Here is a 21,260-nt window from a genome sequence, read left to right as displayed (position 1 = left end):
AATGGTTGCTCTTTTCTAAAGATGACAATAAATAAATAAATTAATTAATAAATAAATAGAGTAAATTGGGAGTAGGTTAGTTTAGTTTGATTTATTAACAAATATTCTTTAAATAAATTGTAGTATGTTGGCACACTCCCAAAAGACTCACTGATGGACATGCTATGCACATTTTTACTTACAATACAAGTATATTACTTAATGCAGGTAAGATTGATAGTTTAATTGCAGTACTGTTTTCATCAACAAAAATGTTATATCTTTTATTAAAATATCTCCTTCCAGTTCTTCTAACAACATTTGCACATTTGTAAAAGCTTTGTTTCTTGTTACTTTTATATTTAAATATATATATATATATATATATATATATATATATATATATATATATATATATATATATATATAGTATAATATACCTTGTTCTTTTTCAGGTTGAAATGATCTTTGTCCTCATGAATTCCCAGCATCCTCAGACAGGACTCCATCACTTTTCCCACACTCGTCTCTTTAGGTGTCCTCAGATGAACTGTTCGATCTGACGCTGAATCAAAATAACATTGCAGAAAGCTGTTGTCAAAAATGTGTAAGTAAACATATCCAGATGTACTGAACCATTAGATTGGACAAAAGTTTGCACACTTGTGTTACCGTTACAAAATGTTACCGTTGATTGTGATTTCAATAAGATGCGAGTTTCTTTTATCTCTAGCGCTCTGCTCTTTTTGCCTGTAAGAGAGAGAACATGACAGAGCTTCAGGTCATACTGTAAATGGAATGTAAATAGCATTATGGCAATATTGTGTGATTATGAAGTATGGGTTGCACCTGTATTGTATGTAATTTACTTAAAGGACTAGAAAAAGGAGTTGTCGTGCAAGCCCTATATAAGGTAGAACTACAATCAAGCACAATGTACTTTTATATTCAATATAAATGAAGAAGGCTCTACCCAAATTTGAATGAACATCGTTTCATGCTGATGCTGTTAACTTGAGGAGACGATTTTGACTTAGTCATAGACACCAAAGCCGCTGTGAATTTCTCAATGTTGTGTGGACCAAATCTTTCTTTGGGGGGGATTGGAAACACAAGAAAAACAAAACAAGTCAGGAAAACTTGGTTGAGGTTTCTGTCCAGTCTCCAGTTACAGTACAAGGAAATTACATTTCAATTTTGACAAAAGTAATTATTTGTAACTTGATTCAAATTCAAATGGTTCATGGTTGTGTATTGTACCCAGGAGGGAGTCAAGTCTCTGGGTGGTGGAGTTTGGTGGGTGTAACTCATGGTAGATGGCAGAAAGCAACCTCTCTCTCTCCTCCAGATTGGGCACTTGAAGGATTTCAAGGGTGTTGAGGTCAATAGAGGCAATGTGAGATCCACTGAGCTCTGCCTCTGTAAGGTTTGATAGACCCAAAGCCATAAAATTATAATTAACATTGATCCAAACTGTTAGCTTCTGATAAATAACACTAATGAATCTCTAAAATAGCACTTTATTGCTTTGAATACTGTACAAATAGGTCCTGCAAATCATTAGACAGAAATGGTAAAGTCTCTATGGTGTTGTGTTAGCTAGTAAATGTTGTTTTCCTTCTCTTTTTAAGTTGATGAATGGAAATATTCTGAAATGGTGCAATAACTTATGAGTGCAAATGAGTGATACATAATCTGAACAGTTATTGGTTTGCGGTATGGACTTTTGTCTCTTTGAAAGGTTTGTGCATTAAACAGAATTAAAAAAGGGTGGGAAAATGGCACAAAAAAAAAAAAATTGCAAACTGTACTTTACCTCTAATGAAGGGGAGGCATTTCTGTAGCCCAATATTACAAAACCATTGGCAGACCTCCTCTGTGTTCAACTCTGCTAGAGTTTTGGCTCTGTGCCTATTAAAATCATGCTACACTCATGTAGATACACAGACAGACACACAAAAAAGTTACAAATTACTTTTAAAGGTCACGGGGTGTAAGCATGCAGACACATTCATCAACTTAAATAACCGTACATGAACGTATTGTTGCATGTTTTTGTAAATTTAACGCAATGAAAGACGTGTTCACACAAAAAGACGAATTTAGAGCATTCCACCATAAAAGACAGAAAATAAGACCAAATTGGCTTTAATAGTTTTTCTGTGCTCTCATGAAAGACATTGCATGAGTGTACTACTTTCGTAGAGCCAAAAGCTGTGGGTGCTCTGACTAAAACACAAACCCCAGGAGTATTTTCAAGTGTAACTGCATTTAATTTTCCAAAATGGCTAGTGGGGTCTTTCTCTTCGACAAGAGAAAGACTGTGTTTCACTGAATTATTCACTGAATAATTTGTTTCATTTGAACAATGATTTGTTGTGCAATTAAAGGTATGTAATTTCTGCACCACAAATTGCACCAAACGGAATTGCAATCTGTGCGAGTGACCCAACTGGGCAGGACATAATAACACTGGTTCAACCAATGGTTTGAGTTAAGGGAAAGACTTCTTGTTTAGCCAAACAATAGTCAAGTCAAGTGGTTTTTATTGTCGTTTCAACCATATACAGTTAGTACAGTACACAGCAAAACGAGACAACGTTCCTCCAGGACCATGGTGCTACATAAAAACAACAAAGGACCAACACAGGACCAGATGAGACAACACAACGAAATAAAATACCTATATAAAAAAACCTATATATACCTATATAAAGTGCACGTGCAAACATGTGCAAAAAGTACGGGACAGTACAACAAAGAAGACAATGCAATGGGTTTTTTTCACAATCAACAATATTTAAATGTAGAATTACCTTTATTGCACAGTCTCCAGCATGATCCTTTGACTTGGGAATGTACGACGCTGGGAAAAGGAGAGTTAACAAAAGCTCATTAGTAATTTTCAAACCTGTAGTTTAATGCAATTCATCTAAATTAATCTGACAATGACAATCACCCAGACAATGCATGTCAAATATGAGGTTAAAGCATGCCATTACCAACAGTTATCCTTCTTTGCTGTGGTGATTCCTCATCTTCAAGAATTTCATCTCCCTCTTGGCATATGGAGTGAAAGGTTTGACTTCTTGGCACCGTATCACTCAAACTACAAGATCTAACAGCTGGTTTCTATGAAAAGTTGAAAAATAGGAGCATTCTTAAATGTTTAATCCCATTTAAAATGCATATTAATTTTATTGTTTGAGAAATTAGTCATGTGGTGAGTATGCAGTCTGTAAGATTTTGATGTGTTGTCAGTAGAGATGGAAATCGTATGGGTTTTAATGATTCTGGTTTCGATTCTGATTGCTCTTAACTTTTGTGGTTACTTAATGATTCCATTAAATGGCTAGTTCACTCAAACGCTTTTGTACTTTATATGACTCTCTTTCATGGAAGACAAATGAGATGTTACACAGAATGACAGCCTCAGTCAATATTCATGCTCATTGTGTGGAAAAAAGATGCAATGTAAGTAAATGGTGACTGAGGCTAACATTCTGCCTAACATCTGTGTTCAATGGAAGAAAGCAATCAATATGGGTTTGGGTTAATACATTAATATAGAATTTTATTTTTTATTTTTTTGGTGATCCCTTTAAGTAGTGCAGGAAACACTGTAAGAGCACTTTAGTAGCTACAGTTTCAATTGCATTTGTGTATGAATGTACATTAATGCACATTCCTTTAAACAGAACCAAAAGTCATCAGTAGGTTTCTTTATTTCTTTTTTAATTGGAAGCAGTTCTTGGTTCCCAACACTTGTTATCAGTAATTTACTGAGTAATTTTACCTTTTGGTGTGTTAGTGCGTTCATCTTGCTGTTGAGAGGTAGTAGCCTCAACTCTTCCTTTAGTAACTCATGGCTGGTGGCATCTTTGTTGCTCAGGTCATCTAAATGAATAAAACAACACATCAACAAGATGTCAATACTGTTAGCAGATGCCTCCTGAGCTGATGGGAAAGCAATTTTGGATGCTGAGAAGTCCAAACTCGATCTGGGTCATTGAGTCGAACTCTGGGAAACAAAACAAGTAGAACTTAAAGCTAACATGGGAAAAATGGTCCCAAACTCCAGTCTGCACAGTCCAGAGCACCATATTTGGTGTATAGTGCTCTGTAGAACACACTTGAAAGCTTGGTTGGAATTTGTGTCAAATTAATAATGTCAACCGGAAACAGCTACTTAATCTCTGTGTGCTTGTGCTAATACTTGATCCGATGATGTTGAGGGAGGAATTAAAGAGTTTGCTTTTTGCTGTGGTTGTTATTACATGTGCTCTGTACCATCAGTCATCGCCGATTTATCACAAGTCTGGTGCACAGACACTAAAATAAATGCCAACACACAGAATACCAAACTAGGATACTGTGGGATGTTGCAAACTGGTCTGGCAGTGAAATAGGAATAAGTAAGGGACTGTCTGGCCAGTGGCATAGTTTAGTGACCAATGTCATCTATGTTTTCCCACAGACAGCAGACTGTTCTAAAATTCCCATTACCACATTGCTTTATGTACCCCCCCTTTCCCTAAAGCAGGAAAATACAAACAAGTGCTGGGAATTGTCATATTGAAATTATATTCTTAAATCCAGTCAGAACTCTACTCTCTGATCCTTGTTGATTCTGTGTAATAGAAAACAGCGTGTTAGGCATCAGTGCCAGGTTTGCGCCTAGCCTGAGGGAAGCCACTGGGATATGGGTCAATAACATGAAGTTATTTAAAAATTGCAATTCAAAAAACAATTACTTAAATAAACCTCTACTATAATGAAAATGTTTTACATTTTTAAGGTCAGTCATTCTGATATTAAGTAAAAATGTAAGGGGGTTAAAGTAAAACAGCACATTTTGTTCAGGTTAATAGTGTAATCACAAGAGAACTTCTTGATACAGTATTTGTGAATCAAAAGTTTTTTATATTTAAATCTTAAATAAATAAATTTTGAAAAATAAGCTTGGTCTTTTTCCAAATTATTAAGTTGTGTACACTTGCGTTTCTTTTTCCTTAAAAAAATTAAAATAAATACATTAATAAATCTATAAATGTTTTTTGAAAATTTATGAAACCAACATGGAAACAAAGATAACATATCTATAAACTTGATACATGTGTTTTAAACACGATTTTAAAAGAGTTCTCATTTTTATCATATTTATTTCCATCTCAGACAACCTTATTGTCAATATGTTGGTTTCATAAATTAAAAAAAAAAATTAAGTAATTTCAAGTGAACTCTTCAAGTAACATTATTAGAATGCGTTTGTTGCACTTCTAATACACTAAAATATATTTTCTTTTATCTATTTTTTATTTTTTTTATTAATCATGAATATAATTAAGTTTTCTTAGGGTTACTCCATTTGACCTGGACAAAATGTAACTTTTCAAAAAGATTTATATTTTTTTATTTATATTTTTTTAAAGAGAGTGTAGAGGACTCCTCTTTTTCTTTTTCTTTTTCTCTTTCTCTCTCTCTCTCTCTCTCTTTTTTTTTTTTTTTTTTTTTGTCACATGACAACAAAATGGCTACCTGCATGTTTGTAACACCAGTGGTTCTTAACCTGTTGAAAAAATCCTTGTTTAAATGTTCATCATAAAATAGTTGTAGTCAAGTAATGTTTTTGTGTGAAAAACATTTTTTATGTAATTTTTAATAACTTAATAGATAAATGTCTCTGACCCATTTAAATCTATTTAAAAGTATCATCTATCATTCTATCCCAAGTACAAAAGCAAACAAACATGATGATTTCAAACATGAATGAGGCCATGTCTCAGTATGCTTTGAGAATGACTTATTCCCCAGACAGAACTAAAAGGGTCCAGAAAAGGAGAGGAGGCTTTCAGAAACTGGGCCACTTCACACGGTCTGTGCAGTGCAGTCGGCCCTCTGACAGCCTCTGGACATTCTAGACAGTGAACAGGAAGAGGATATGTGCAGAGCCTGCCCCTAGACTGCAGAGAAAAGTCAGTAAAGCCAAGGACTTAACACAGGTCAAGATCTGAGGGATCGAACAACAAGATCCTTCTGGAGGAGACTAACACACATATGCGCTGAAGTTCGACACATTCTCCTCCTTGAAAACCGGCTGTAAATTGCAAACTGGATTCCTGTAAAATCACGTGGCTGAAGAAAGTAGAGGTACTGATTTTCAGAGTGAGAGAGGCCTTTGGGATCATGGGAAGTATCTTGGTCTTTCCGCCCTGCCTGCTGTTCTCTGGTCTCCAAAGTGCCCCCACTGTACTCTGAAGCAGTGTGAAACACAGCACCAGAGAATACAGTTTCCTTTAAACCAGAGGTTTTCAATTGGTGAGGCGCGCCTCCCCTGGGGGGTGCCAGAGAGTCCAAGGGGAGGCACAGAGCGGGGGACAAAACCTAATGGTTCATGTCTGTACACATCTGTCCTGCTAGCTTGCATGTTAAAGTGCACGGTATGCATATGCGTGTTGCAAAATGGATCACTTTGTAGTGTCTACAATAAAAAAGTGTACAGGAGAGGAGGCAGATTCTGGGCCAAGCAAAAACGGAGGCAGTATGATCACGAATATTTAAGGTTGGGATTTTCGTGGACCGGTCCTGATGGTGTGCCACTGCCACAGTGTGTTATTTGCAAAGAGGTGCTAGCAAATGATAGTATGAGACACTGTAAGCTCCGGCATCACATTGAGGCCAAGCACTCTAGTATGATGGCCAAGCCACTGGAATTTTTTGACAGAAATCTGAAAGAATTGCAAGCACAAAAGAGAGTAATCCACACTTTTATCTCTGTTAATATTAAGGTGACTGAAGCATCATATCGCGTTGCTTTACGTATAGGACTGAGTTTCCCCACCTCTCTCGAAAGGCTATGAAAGTCTTCATCCCCTTCACCTCCACTTATTTATGTTTTGACCCTTCTTAAAAGCAAAAAACGATCAAGGCTGCAGACGATTTACATTTATTCCTTTCTACCATGCAGCCCCGCATCGATCACCTGTGCACATCAAAAAGTCAGACTCATTATTCCCACTGATGAAGGGGCAATGATAACGAAAAAGGCAAAATCGGCTCACACACACACAAACTTGTTTTTATATTATTGTGGGGACTCTCCATAGACTTCCATGCATCTAACAGAAAACCTAACCCTCACAGAAACCTTTTTGCATTTTTACATTTTCAAAAAAACAATGGTTAGTATGTTTAATAACCCATTACCCTCGTGGGGACCACTGGCAGGGCCACACAAGGTAGGTGATCTCATGTCCCACAACGTTGCACACACACCCACACGGCTGCCGAACATGATCAAGTTGCAACTTGCCAAGTTGTGTATCCGGCACACAACAGTACAGGTTCGGGAAAAGTTAAAAACATTGCAGACACAGTACAAATACATGTTTATTTCAAGGGCTAGCTAATCTCCTCTCCAAAGTATGATACCTCAGCTTGAGTTTCTTTTTTGCTTATGAAATGGGTGAATGCGTGATGTTGGCAACAGAGCAGCGTATTAAGGGAAATGCTGCAGGGCTATTGGCCCGATGGTGGGAATGCAGATTGATTTTAGTGTCGAGGTCCTAGGCTATTGTTGATAGCCCTAACTCGCACTGGCCTGATAGTGAAAAAGTGTCTATTTACTCATGTTTTCACAAACCCATATACATTTTTTCCTTTAGTGGAACACAAATGACAGCCTCAGTCCGCATTCACTTCGTTTGTATGTACAAAAGATCCAGTGAAAGTAAATGAAGACTAACCTACTGCCTAATGGGCTGTTGACACAGAATACATTTTTACATCAAGACACCTGCATTCTGATTTATTAATTGCACTGCGTCTAGCTTTGAGTGCAAACATGCATTCGGCCTGAATAACCTCTTACAAGACTTTTTGTGTTTCTTGGAAGAACAAAAGTCAGACATGTTTGGAAAAACATAAGGGTGGGTGATTAAATGATGACAGCATTATAATTTTGGGTGAACAATCCCTTTAAATAACAGCCATTAGCACATCAAAGCACAGGGTGTGTGAATGTTTCTTAGGGGTTTTGATTGCATTTGAAAAAGACACATAAGGAGGTGGAATACAATGCTTGGGAACAGGTCATATGGCTTCACACTGAAGAATCCTGGGACAAATGTGTGCAAAAGATGTCCCTTGCCACAGCATAGACACCATTGTCCCAAACAGATTACCCCTTGCTCACAAGACTAGCACCCAGTCAGAACACTTAAGATTAAATGCGACCTCTGTGACCTCAATGGGTGTCATTTCTCTAAGACCGAACAATAAACACCTTAGTTTTCAGTAAAGTGCTAAAGCTTGTTTTACTAAAGGGTCTACATTTCTAACATGTTGGAGATGCATGCTTTGTTCATGACGAGACCTGCAGAGTTGCATGTCCACCCACAGCCTCTGAACTTAGCCTTTTCCAATGGAAACCACACCTGGATGAAGACATGAGTAAAATCTCAAGTTGAGTCACGAGAGTGCAGTTTCAGTGTTTCAAAGATATGCACGGATGATGAAGGATTCAGACTGTCTTAGATTTAATCTAATCTTTTTAAAGCTTAGTAATAATTTTAAAGATTAAATCTATTATTTATATTGAAAAGCCGGTTCTCGCCTCCTCCTTTCCCGGGTTTCGGCACAAGTGTAAAGGGATCATTGGAAAGGAGGAGGCGAGAACCGGCTTTTCAATATAAATAATAGTTTTAATGATAAACTCAAAAGACCACATAAACACACACATGGCGGACATCTCCGTAAACGATCTCTCTCTCCCGCACGATACTCTGCAGTCAACCTTTAAACCTCAGAGGATTGATTAGCCTAATACGGGACCGGGTGTGTATGATCACGACATCATATGTCTTCAGAGGACTTAGAATATGATGCACATATCACATGGACTATATTTATTATAATTATTGTTCCTTTTTTAAGCTTTAAAAAGCATAAAGTGAGTCGCTATCCACTGCCATTGTATTGAAAAGACAGACTGGAATATTCAATACATTTTCTTCTTTTGTGTTAGGCATAAGTAAGAAAGTGTATGGTTTGGAATAACATGAGGGTGAGTAAATTATGACAGATTTGTTCTATTTTTGTGTGTTATCTTTAAAATATCACAATAACAGAGAATAATTTCACAAAATTACAATTTGGGTCAGGTCTGGTGGTCGGTGCAAGTGCCTATTTTCTCTCTTTCCACTGATTTATGACATCAGTTCCTCAACATTTGCTAAGTTGCTACAATCAATCACACTTTGTTCTCAGTTGGCGTTGAAGAAGACATTAAATATATAAAACTGGCTAATACAATATTCACTGTTTATATGGCTAGTTAATACAAATTATACTGTGTATGTTACATTGGATGACCTATGAGTGATAATCAAAAATTTGCAGGGAAAAACTCTAAAAGATATCTGTTGCATCTCTTACACAGTCTTCACAGAGTGTGAATAATACAACATTAGCTCCAGGCATTGAAGACAAAACTATTGTGAAGATTTATCACAAAGCAAAACAGACTCACCCAAGTTGTGTTCAGTGAACTGTAGCAAACTGATTCCAGTATTGAGGCTTCCTACCAATGCAAACAAAGATTTGACTATTTTGCAACAATACGTCATGAGTTAAGAAGATCTTGTAAAAAAAATAAATGTGCCAATGGACTCCATGCAATGATGTTTATGCCTCTTACTTTTTCGAGGATATTCAGGAAGAGGGGAAACTTGAAAGGAGCTTCGCAGGAAGGGTATCTTGTCCACAGTTTTCTTCTTGACAGTAACTTCCTCCTGGAGCTCCAACTCTGGAAGTTCAGGAGGACTTTCTTCATCTTTGGTCTCTTCAGATTCCACTTCTTTATCTGACCTCTCACCATCCTCCTCACTCTCCTGCTCAGCTGTAGCAACACTGTCCACACCTTCACTGCCCGACGTTTGCATGAGGCTCTCTTCTTCTGAATTTATGTCAAAGAACTGGTCGTCATCTATTACATCAGACGGTGTTGGTGGTATAAGGTTAATAACTGGTGGTGTGAGAAGGACACCATCACTAGTGCTGCCCATACCATAGATAAGAGAGTCTACAACAGTCAAATCCTCTGGATTAGCTCTGGACTGAAGTGGTAAGGAAGAAAGAGGTGCAAGCTTTTTCTTTTTTGCAGCTCTTTGGCAAACGGACACAGAACTAGCAGAACGCCCCATGATGCTCTGTTTAGGTGGGCCGCAATGCTCGGCTTCATAGAGGCAGAAGCCAGGGTTGTCCATTCCCAAATCTTCAACAATGATATGGACACTCTCCTCATCCATGACAGCTTTAGGATTATGTGACTCATCCTGATCGTATTCCAAGCAGTCTTTCTCACTTGTTCGAAAGCAGGAGCAACACAGAAAACTTTGAACCACACAGATGGTGTTTTCTTGTCTCGAACGTTGGTTACATGCAAGCTCCTTTCCATGCTGTGCTGTGTCCATCGCTACTTCCTAACCCATTACTTGATATTCACCAAAAGCTCTCATGACCAGCTACGTCCCAGAAGAAACTAAAAGTCTAGGATCACAGAGAGATAAGCGTCGCTTTTTTCAAATCCATCACCTAAACCAATGTGACCTCAGCGAAGGAAAAAACAGACCCCCCCAAAGCAAAATTATGCAAGCCCCTCTGAAACCCTTCCAAGCAATAAAAAAATAAATCCTCTGTAGGTTGTTGCTTAGCAGTGGACTGAAAGAGAATAGGATGATACTCTATGCTTTGGCTCAGATGGATACTTGAGATGAATGCTAGTTTCAATTAAGGGCCTTTCATATGGAAAGTACTAAGGACACTGCTCTGCCCTCAAAGCGATGTGTGAATAAAATTAACTGTATAAAATTGACTTAGAGATGCGTATACAGGATCATTTAGACAGAGTAATATATGAAATTATATCATAAATTGTACAAATCTTTCTATCCATCAATCTATCCATCTATTCATCTATCTATCTATCCATCCATCCATCCATCCATCCATCCATCCATCCATCCATCCATCCATCCATCCATCCATCCATCTATCTATCTATCTATCTATCTATCTATCTAATATTCCCTTTTTTTGTCCTGTCTTTTATGTTGAAATTATTGTTTAGTTCCTGTTTCCTGTTAGTTTTGTAGTCCTTTGTAGTTTCATATCTTGATTGGTTTTCCCTTGTTTTCCCCTGTGTATTTAAGCCCTGGTTTTCCCTATCTATCTATCTATTTCCCTATCTATCTGTCCACCCGTCGCCCGCTCGCTCTCTCTCTCTTGTTTTGTTGGGTTTTAAAATATTAAACAATATAGTGTTCAAAATAATGGTTGTCAAGTTTTAGTGGAACATGTCCACAGTAAGGTGATGAACTACACATATAGTTTATAAGGACACCTGTGTGAACTTGGGGTTAAAAAGGCTTCATATATACACAAACAAATCGAACAAGAATGATTTTTTTCATAAAATTATTATATATATGAATAAGTATATATTCATTAACAATAATCTCTAAACAATTAGTTTCTTGTTCACACCAGATTTGAATTTCTCATTAATTTAACCTGTTGATACGCACCCACTTTTTGAGCACAAACCATGAAAATGACATACCTGAACTTAAATGGTGGTATTTACTGGACCCTTTGGGGTATGGACACAGTTGTAGTATATTTTGAAAGAAAACACTTTGGGCTTTATTTTTCAAGTTTCAGAATTAATATATGTTGTTATTATTTAAAGTTAATGAAGCTGAAGTTTATAGTAATTTAAATATTTTGTGCTGAACATATTTTTATAATCTAAAAAAACAATAATAAAAGTGCTAAGACAACCCAGAAATACAGTGTTCTTTAAGCCACAAGTCTAAAGAAGTTTTGTTTCAAATTTGAAGATGATCTAACAAAAAATAGGTTCCTGCAAGCTTTTTTTCTCTGAAAATACGAATTAAGGCTCAAGACGACACTAAATCTGACTGCACTGCTTGGCTATTATGATTTTTTTTTTTTATTCTGTTTTTTTTTTTTTTTTGCATGGATGTTATTTTGTGGCAATTTTCTGTTCAATGTAAATTATTTTACATGTATGAAATGTGTAAAAATGGACATGCAAAAATAAATTTTCTGTATACATACAAGTGTGAATTTTATTTTTGCTGTGTACTACAGTATTGTACAGTTATGACATTTCCCAGTAAACTTTCACCTACTGTTGAAATCGGTCTCTAAAAAGCTCATATTAACATAAAGCCAGACAAAACTGTCATTGTTGTATATGACATTAAGCAGTCAGTATATATATATATATATATATATATATATATATATATATATATATATATATATATATATATATAACATTTTTATATAACAAATATTTCCAGGGTTGACTGCCATGGTGAAAAAAACATCTAAACATTTTGACTTGTATGGCTCACACGATGACAAACACACTTTTCATTTAATGACACAATAACTAGGTTTTGAAGCATGAATTAAATATTTTGGGTGAGTTACTACATTTTGCAGACATGCAATAGAGTTGTGATGTTCCACAAAACATTTGTAACAGTTGCACTTATAGTTTAGAGAATAATGAGCCGAAGCAATTGAGAAAAAGTGTAATATAACTAAATTTTTGCAAGCTGAGTTTCGTCGCAGTTTCCTGGTGAACTAACCATTAGAGGTGTTGCAAAAACTGTGCGTTTTAATCATTTTCACAAAAATAAAGAGTATAATGGCTAATTATGACTTTATAAACATGTATTTTTCATTCTGTTACTTATACATTGCAATGTTATGATATCACACCACTTTTACTTGAAATAATATATTAACACTTGTATTACAGACCCACCTACATTTACACATTTAACCCAACATGATTAGCTTGCGTGGTAGCTCATCCAATAAAGTGATTGACAGAAGACAGAGGCCCGAGTCAGACCAAGTATGCATGCTGACATGTAGAGCTGTATTAATGTGCTTTAACCGTTGCACACCTTCTAGACCGCCGTGAGATAAGTTAGATTTACCCTACTGATGATGTGTTGTTGCAATAGTAATCCTGATTTAACCATTGCACACCTTCTCTGTGTTTACATCAGCATCTCCCTCTGAACAAGCTTTCAATCACACCTTCCCGAGAACGTCGATGGAGGAGATACGGTGCAGGATGCCGCAACTGGGCAACCCCCAACCAGTGCGTTAATAAGGCCCTGCTGACACGAGAGACAAAAGTGTCATAGGAGTGAGATGAAATGACGTGGTTGCTTCAGAAAATGTGCTTTTCATATCGCATTTGCTTTAAGGACACTATCAGATAGGTTCAGGTGTTGGTTAAGGGTAAGTATGTCTGTTTTGTTTACCTCTCGTTTGCATTTAGGGCATTATTGTTTTTGTTAGGGAGGTATGTTTTACACATAAAAACCTCCATCTAACATAAACCTTTACCTCATCTGAATACGACACCATTTCACTCGCTTTTGGCGCCCCCTTGCTGGACATTTCACTGGGAAACACTGGGCCAATAAAGTGTCTGCAAACCAAAATCATAATATAGTAATCATCATAGATCTGTCAGCAGTGTGTCAAGGGCTCCCTGCTGAAGAAAAGTTTACCATGCTCAGTACCTTTTTAAAAGCCAGTCGTTGAGCACCTTGATCAAAGGCAGCATATATATATATATATATTGAACACAGGCATTCGTGGAAAACAAAGGATGTGTCAGAGGCAGGATGACATGGAGCTGCAGTAACTGTGCAACAGAGGTGGGAGCAAATCGCACATGTTCAAGTCACAAGCAAGTTTCAAGTATTAACCTTCAAGTCTCAAGTCAAGTCTCAAGTGCAGTGCACACAATCAGCTTGTCATGTCAAGTCAGTGACTCACCACAAGCAAGTCGAGTCCTGATGAGTTTCAAATCAAGTTGAGTCAAGCCACAGAACTAAAATATTTATTTTGCTCTGAAAGATTAACTATATATATATATATATATATATATATATATATATATATATATATATATATATATATATAGTAAATTGCATTAATGAACATGCATGGTTGGTTATCGTGGGCACTTAAAAATACTGTGAAGATTTCTATATAAAAGTATTGCATTCAAGGGCTTCAGAAGTCATAATCACTATGAGAGCACTTGAATTTCATCTCAAGTCATTCTGTGTATTTTATACTACTTGTCACATTTTAAATAAAGTGTTGTGACTGCAAATTTGCCTGTTATGTTTTTATATTTCCAACAAATGGTTATGGTATATTGTTGACTGTTGAGAAGGTTTAGAAAAGGCACACACATTTAGAGGCAATGTTGGGTAATTTCAAACTTGTCACGCTACAAAACATGATATTAATCGTGAATCATTTTAATTAACCGACAACCCTCAAACATTTGAACAGTAATTTTACATATTAATCTTTCTGGATAATGAAATTATTTACTTAACTTTCCTTGTTGTTTTTGAAATGTCTGATGAAATCCGAGGTTGTGGTGGTTGTATTGGATATTTTTGCATTTCATATTGTGCATCTGGCAAATCTTTTTTTATTCACACTCTCCAATTCGAAATCTTTATATCCAAAGGAGATTATTTTGGGAACTCGACAATCATCTGTCATTTTGGCGTGTTGTGAGCGCAGCGTTAACTGCACAGATGCAGATCAGTGGTGCTGGCGGGCTTACATTTTTGCATATGAATTCATTGATGTCGTAATATTTTTTTAAACACATTTCATTACTATTTATAATACGTTATTGAAAATACGTAGAGTGGTGGTGGCGTAGTGGCTAAAGCACAGCACTGTTAATCAGAAGGTCACAGGTTCTAACCCCACGGCCACCACCATTGTGTCCTTGAGCAAGGCACTTAACTCCAGGTTGTTCCGGGGGGGATTGTCCCTGTAATAATTGCACTGTAAGTCGCTTTGGATAAAAGCGTTTGCCAAATGCGTAAATGTAAATGAAAATAATAATAATAAAAAACATTCAAGTCATGGTCGAGTCATGTAGTTCAATCAAGCCACTTGTTCTCAGGTCTGTGGAGTGGTGGCGTAGTGGCTAAAGCACAGGGCTGTTAATCAGAAGGTCACTGGTTCTAACCCCATGGCCACCACCATTGTGTCCTTGAGCAAGGCACTTAACTCCAGGTTGTTCTGGGGGGGGATTGTCCCTGTAATAAGTGCACTGTAAGTTGCTTTGGATAAAAGTATAATAATGTATTGCTGAGAATGTACTGCTGCATTTTCATTGTGTTACCATTCAACATAGGCAGTGAATGATATACCTTGCCCCCATGTCTCCATCACTAAACTTACATTCATTATACTGTAAATATTTTTGGCACATTTAGTCTTATTCTTATCTTTCTAGTCTAATTAATATTACTTTTATTTTAGTTAACATTTGCTATTTCTTAGATTATTACTGTTATTATTATAGCACTGATATTTTATTTAATATATTTGACCTTATTTCTATTAAATTTGTCACTACTGATTTTGTGTTAAAGTAATAGTTTACCCAAAATTAATATTCTGTCATTGTTTACTCAACTTTCTATCCTCCATGGAATAAAAACTAATAGTGTGCAGAATGTTAGATTTGTCACCATTCACTTTAACTGTATGAAAAAAAAAAAAAAAAAGGCCATGAAAGTGAATGGTGATCGAGACTAACATCTCCGTTGTGTTCCACAGAAGCATGCAAGCCACAGGGCTTTGGAACAATATGAGGGTGTGTATATGTTTTCTTTTTTTGGGGGTCCACAATATCTTTATCATTAGCCTACTTTTTATTTGTACTGTTGTTCTTTTACTTTATTTTACTTTGCATAATTTATCATTGTATGCATCTATGCTGCAAACTCTTTGGCAACAGAAATGTACAGTTTTGATTTGCTAATAAAACACACTAAATTTGAGTGAAGACCTTTCAATTGTCATGAATGAGAAAAGGATGTATAAAGAAAACTAATTTAACATATATCAAATTCTTGAGAAACAATTGCCCGCTGTCTGGTGTGCATCATTCCCACTTTGGCAGGTAGCAGTTGCTTTTCCAGGCTCGTTCAATGATCAACTGATACATTAAAACCTCTAATAAGTAGAATAAGTCAGTGATTTCTAAATTTGCAAAAATGTCAGAGATTCGGCTTTAGTTGCATTACTGTAACGGTTACCCTCTCTTGTCCCTCTGTTGCCCTTTGTTTTCCACCTTGTCACTTTTCACTTCTTAGTTTTCACTTTAGTCCCTTATTTAACTCCATAGTCCACCCTGTCTCGTTTCACTGTTGCCCTCTTGTTTACCATTGTTGTCACTTTTGCACTTCATAGTTTTCACTTTAGTCCCTTATGTAATTCCATAGTCCTTGTTAGCGTTCGTGTTCACTGTTCATTGTTTACACCTGCCCTTGTTAATTTGCCTTTGGTTTCTGTTAATCACCTTGTTATCTTGTTTGAGATCTGTTCTTTCATTGGCCACCTTTCCTATGTTTGTGTATTTATACCCCGTGTCTTTGTTCAGTCTTTGTCGATCGTTGTTTGATGTTTGCGTCTCTCCCTTGTTCCCTGTTTGTCTCTACCGTGGTTGCCTTATTAGGGCCCAAGCACAAAGTGCGTAGGACCCTATTGTTTTCGTTAGGATTATTATTATTATTATTATTATTATTATTATTATTATTAGGGCCCAAGCACAAAGTGCGTAGGACCCTATTGTTTTCAGTTAGGATTATTATTATTATTATTATTATTATTATTATTATTAGGGCCCAAGCACAAAGTGCGTAGGACCCTATTGTTTTAGATTAGGATTATTATTATTATTATTATTATTATTAATAATAATAATAATAATAATAATAATAATAATAATAATAATATTATTATTTTACGACTTTTGGGGCTCTTAGCGTGCTCAAAAACTCTTGAAACTTTGCACACTGGTCAGAACCCACGGCCATTAGGGCCGGGCTGAAGCTGGTACCGGGCGTGGCAGGGGGCTCGACAGCGCCCCTGGAACAGGGTCCGAAAACTTGGTCCATAAATCAAACACGCTTGCATGTAATAATATGAAACTTGGTACACATATAGATCTCATCGTTTCATATATCCTTCATACTTTTACTTTTTACCTCAGCCCAACAGGAAATCGTCTATTTAGGGTTCTTTGGAAAACGCATGCAATGGAATGTGAAATACTCCTCCTAGAGAATTCCACCAATCGCCACGAAACTCGGTCAGCATGAAGTCAAGACATTGAGGATGAAAAATTGACAGCGGATTTTTGATATCTCGAACGGTTTGGCCGTGGCGAGAAACGAAATGATGGCGCGAAAAGAGAAACAGGAAGTGTGTTATAACTTCTGCATACATTAATTGATCTCGATGAAACTTCAGCAGTGTGTTCGCTGTAAGAGGCCGATCGCATGGATGTGAGTATTGTGAGTCAAAGTTATAGCGCCACCAACTGGCAGAAGGAAGTGTGTCACTTTCAAAATGCTTTGAAATCACCCTCTTATTTTTACCCGATTTACTTAAAACTTTAGGTGTATAATGTAAACACACGGCAGATGTAGACATGTGAAAGGATTATTGATATCTTCGATACTGTCGCCGTGGCAACGCTTCAAACTCGAATATTCTTTTTTGATGCTTTTGAGACTCTTAGCATACTTGAAATTGCATGAAACTCGACAGACACATCACATTTATTAGCCAGTAGACATGTGCAAAGTTTCAGAAACGGGCGTGGTGCAGGGGCTCAGTAGCGCCACCTTTTGACAAAAGTGGGGGTTGCTTTACACTTTGACCCACAGTCACAAAACTCAGTAATTATATTGTTCTCATCGAGCCGGACAACTTTCTAATTTACAGTCATTAGCTCAGATCAACAGAAAGTCAGATATTTTGGTTTGAATGTGGATGTTTTGGAGAATTTTCTCTGCCTCTCTCACTGACCCTACGTGTCTCTGTGTCTGTGGGGAGGGTGCTGATTTGGCTGTTGAATGAGAATGCTTTTATTTTTGTTTTTCAAGGTTTTGGGGCCCTTAACGTGCTCGAAAACTCTTGAAACTTTGCACACAGGTCGGAACCCGCGGCCATCAGGGCCGGGCCGAAGATGGTACTCGGGCGTGGCAGGGGGGCTCGACAGCGCCCCCTGAAATGGGATTCGAACACTTGTCCGTATATCAAACATGCTTGCATGTAATAATATGAAACTCGGTACACTTGTAGATCTCATCGGGCCGAACAACTTTCGTGCTCTAAGTTTTACGCCAGCCCAACAGGAAGTCGGCTATTATGGGTTGTTTGGAAACACGTGCTCTGGAATTATATATATTCCTCCTAGAGAATGAATCCAATCGCCACCAAACTCGGTCGGCATGAAGTCAAGACATTGAGGATGCTACATTCGGACGGATTTTTGATATCTCGAACGGTTTGGCCGTGGCGTGGAAATTGATTTAGGACTAAAAATGGACACATGAAGTGTGTTATAACTTAGTTAGTTCTATCTACAGTTACAAAATTCGGCGTGTATATTGTTCTCGTCAAGCCGAACAACTTTCTAATTTACAGTCATTAGCTCCGACCAACAGAAAGTCAGATATTGTGGTTTGAATGTGGATTTCTTGGAATTCCTGACAGACAGAGTGACCCCTCCCATTCTGTGTTTTTTCTCTCTGTGTCTCTCTCTCTGACAGACAGAATGGCCTGCCATTTTTTTGTGTGTGTGTGTGTGTGTGGGGAGGGAGGGAGGAATTTCTCTGTTGGAACTTTGAAGCTCCAAAAATCACATAAATGCAACATAACAGTAACCCATAACACTCCAGTGGTTTAATCCATACTTTCAGAAGGGATATTATAGGTGTGGGTGTGAAAAAGATAAATAGTATATATTGTATGTAGTATATATAGTATTTTTATATTTTTTACTATAAATTGTCCACCCTGCTCAGGAGGGGTGATATGCTTAAGTAAATCACCCAAAAAAAAAAAAACAACTGAAACAGAACTCTTAAGAGAGAAGAGCTTGTGAAAGTGAAAGTAGAGATTTATAGTAAAAAATGACTTAATTATTGATCTGTTTCACACCACTTCTCATTTACTTACATTGAAAGGACCAACAGAGCTGAGATATTTGTAACCCAGATGATCCAGGCTACCAGTAGAAGAGTTGAGAGATGTGTAAAAGATGGGAAAATTAAGAAAATGCGAATAAGAGAGAACAACGAGTGCTTTAGAAGAGAAAGTGTTTCATCCACTTATGGATCGTGCTGCATTGACTGACACTCCAATGAGCCAATGGTAGCAGCGCACTGAGACTGCGCGGGCCACACTGCTGTTGTCAAAAAAACATTGGGAGAGAGCGAGCGAGTCTGACGAAGCAGATACTCCTCATTAAAAAGTAGATATTGAGGAAAAGAAACTTGAATGCAATCAAAAGATTACATTTGAGTGAAAGTGATAACTTTGAAGAGCTGACCTCGAGTCGAGAATAAAAACCGATGTAGATACACGGAGCCAAAAAGCACCGCAAATTATCTTCTTGCAAAATAAGATGTGAAATTCTTGCCTTGGTGAGTTGTTTTTTTTGTTTATTGACTTGACATTTTACAAGAAACTGTTGCAGACGCAGCGGCAAATCAGTAGTGTGACATTAGAGTTCATATAGGCCGCTTGTGCATAGTGTGTGAGCTAGTGTTAATTTGCACGTTGGGCTAAAGCTAATCACATGTGAAGATGCAAACGAGTCGATGAAAAGTGACAATGTTGTGTGTAAGTGTCAAGATATTGAGTTAATGCGTTGTTTGAAGTGTATACATGATATTTGTTGATGAAAGTGTTTGAATGGAAGATTAATTATTGTTCTGCCTTGTGTTTTTGCAAGGCTGTTTTTTTTTGTTGTATGTTTGTTTCTTCCGAGAAATTGTGATCAACATCCTGGATACGTGCAACGCATATGAGCGTATGTAAAAGGCGAGCCACCCACGGAGACCATTTGATTGAACTTTGATCTTGAACTCATCGAAACTGGTATGAGAAACCTTTTCGTTTTCGGACAAATTGGACCGAGACTTTGTTTTTGCATATTTTTCCTCGAGCTTTGAACGGAGAGACATCGATTCTGAACTGAACGATTCTAAAGAGTCAAAAACTCTTTTGATCCGAGTCATTTGACTCTGAACTGACACTAACTGAATCAATTCAGTGGATTTTGAACATTTGATTCATTTGGCTGAAAAGACTGTTACATTTTAAATTGAAAGAGTGATTTGAGTTATTAAGTTGCAATATGTTGTTTTAAGAACATTGTTTATTGTTTCTAAAAATGTTATTGGGTCATAACCAAACTGAGTCTGAGTTTTCCAAGTTTCATTTTATTATTTCATTTTCATACAAAGTATATGACAACTGTTGTCAATTGAGTTGATTTGTTTGAGTTGATGAGTCCAACTTCCTGGAATTTCAAAAAAGAGATTTGATTGTAAGCATTATCATACATTGTATGTTGTCAAATTACAGTATTGAGATTTACATGCTCCAGACAAATTGCAATTAAGAATTTCTTCAACGAATACAAGATTCCAACCAGTAAAAAAAGCTCTTGGTTTTCACCTACCTGCTGTGTTGTTTCCCTCTCTCCAGTAGCCGCTCCTTATCTTCTGATCAGTTGGCCCATATCGAATTATATTGAACCTTATACAAGTGTGACACACAAGACCTGGCACGTGTGCCTCGTTACATATTCTTGCATACTTTGTGGTTGATATGTGCCCTCGATGCGCACTTTTGCAGAGCCCACACTGATGCAAGCTCTACAGCACACATCTTCTCGACAGTCAAAGCGAGGTTATGTTATTGCCCATCGTGCACAGCTGACCCTAAAGGCACGGGTGGCGGTGCCACCGCTTGGCCCATCGCTGCTCGCAGCTATATTATATTAGGGCCCAAGCACAAAGTGCGAGGACCCTATTGTTTTCGTTAGATTATTATTAGGGCCCAAGCACAAAGTCGAGGACCCTATTGTTTCGTAGGATTATTATTGGCCCAGCACAAAGTGTGGACTATTGTTTTATTATTATTATTATTATTATTATTATTATTTTTTTACGACTTTACGGGCACTTTTGGGGCTCTTAACATGCTCAAAAACTCTTGAAACTTTGCACACGGGTCAGAACCTGCGGTCATTAGGGCCGGCCTGAAGCTGGTACCCGGGCGTGGCAGGGGGCTCGACAGCGCCCCTGGAACAGGGG

The 21,260-nt window shown here is 37.3% G+C and overlaps 1 protein-coding gene across 1 annotated transcript in view; it reads right to left on the bottom strand.

Annotated features, from left to right (window-relative positions):
- LOC127660318 (uncharacterized) overlaps positions 1-21,260 on the bottom strand; it is a 57,147-nt gene that overhangs the window by 167 nt on the left and 35,720 nt on the right. The window contains exons 2-9 of the mRNA XM_052150449.1: positions 3,776-3,876; positions 2,982-3,111; positions 2,796-2,845; positions 1,796-1,904; positions 1,240-1,398; positions 953-1,070; positions 668-729; positions 420-544 (exon numbers count right to left, since the gene is read on the bottom strand). Of these exons, the coding sequence (XP_052006409.1) occupies positions 420-544; positions 668-729; positions 953-1,070; positions 1,240-1,398; positions 1,796-1,904; positions 2,796-2,845; positions 2,982-3,111; positions 3,776-3,799 (777 nt within the window). The 5' untranslated portion in view covers positions 3,800-3,876. The remainder of the gene's footprint in view (positions 1-419; positions 545-667; positions 730-952; positions 1,071-1,239; positions 1,399-1,795; positions 1,905-2,795; positions 2,846-2,981; positions 3,112-3,775; positions 3,877-21,260) is intronic.

Source organism: Xyrauchen texanus, chromosome 20 (assembly GCF_025860055.1).
Source record: "Xyrauchen texanus isolate HMW12.3.18 chromosome 20, RBS_HiC_50CHRs, whole genome shotgun sequence".
In the NCBI taxonomy this organism is placed as follows: Eukaryota; Metazoa; Chordata; class Actinopteri; order Cypriniformes; family Catostomidae; genus Xyrauchen; species Xyrauchen texanus.
This window is presented reverse-complemented; position numbering and strand designations above follow the sequence as displayed.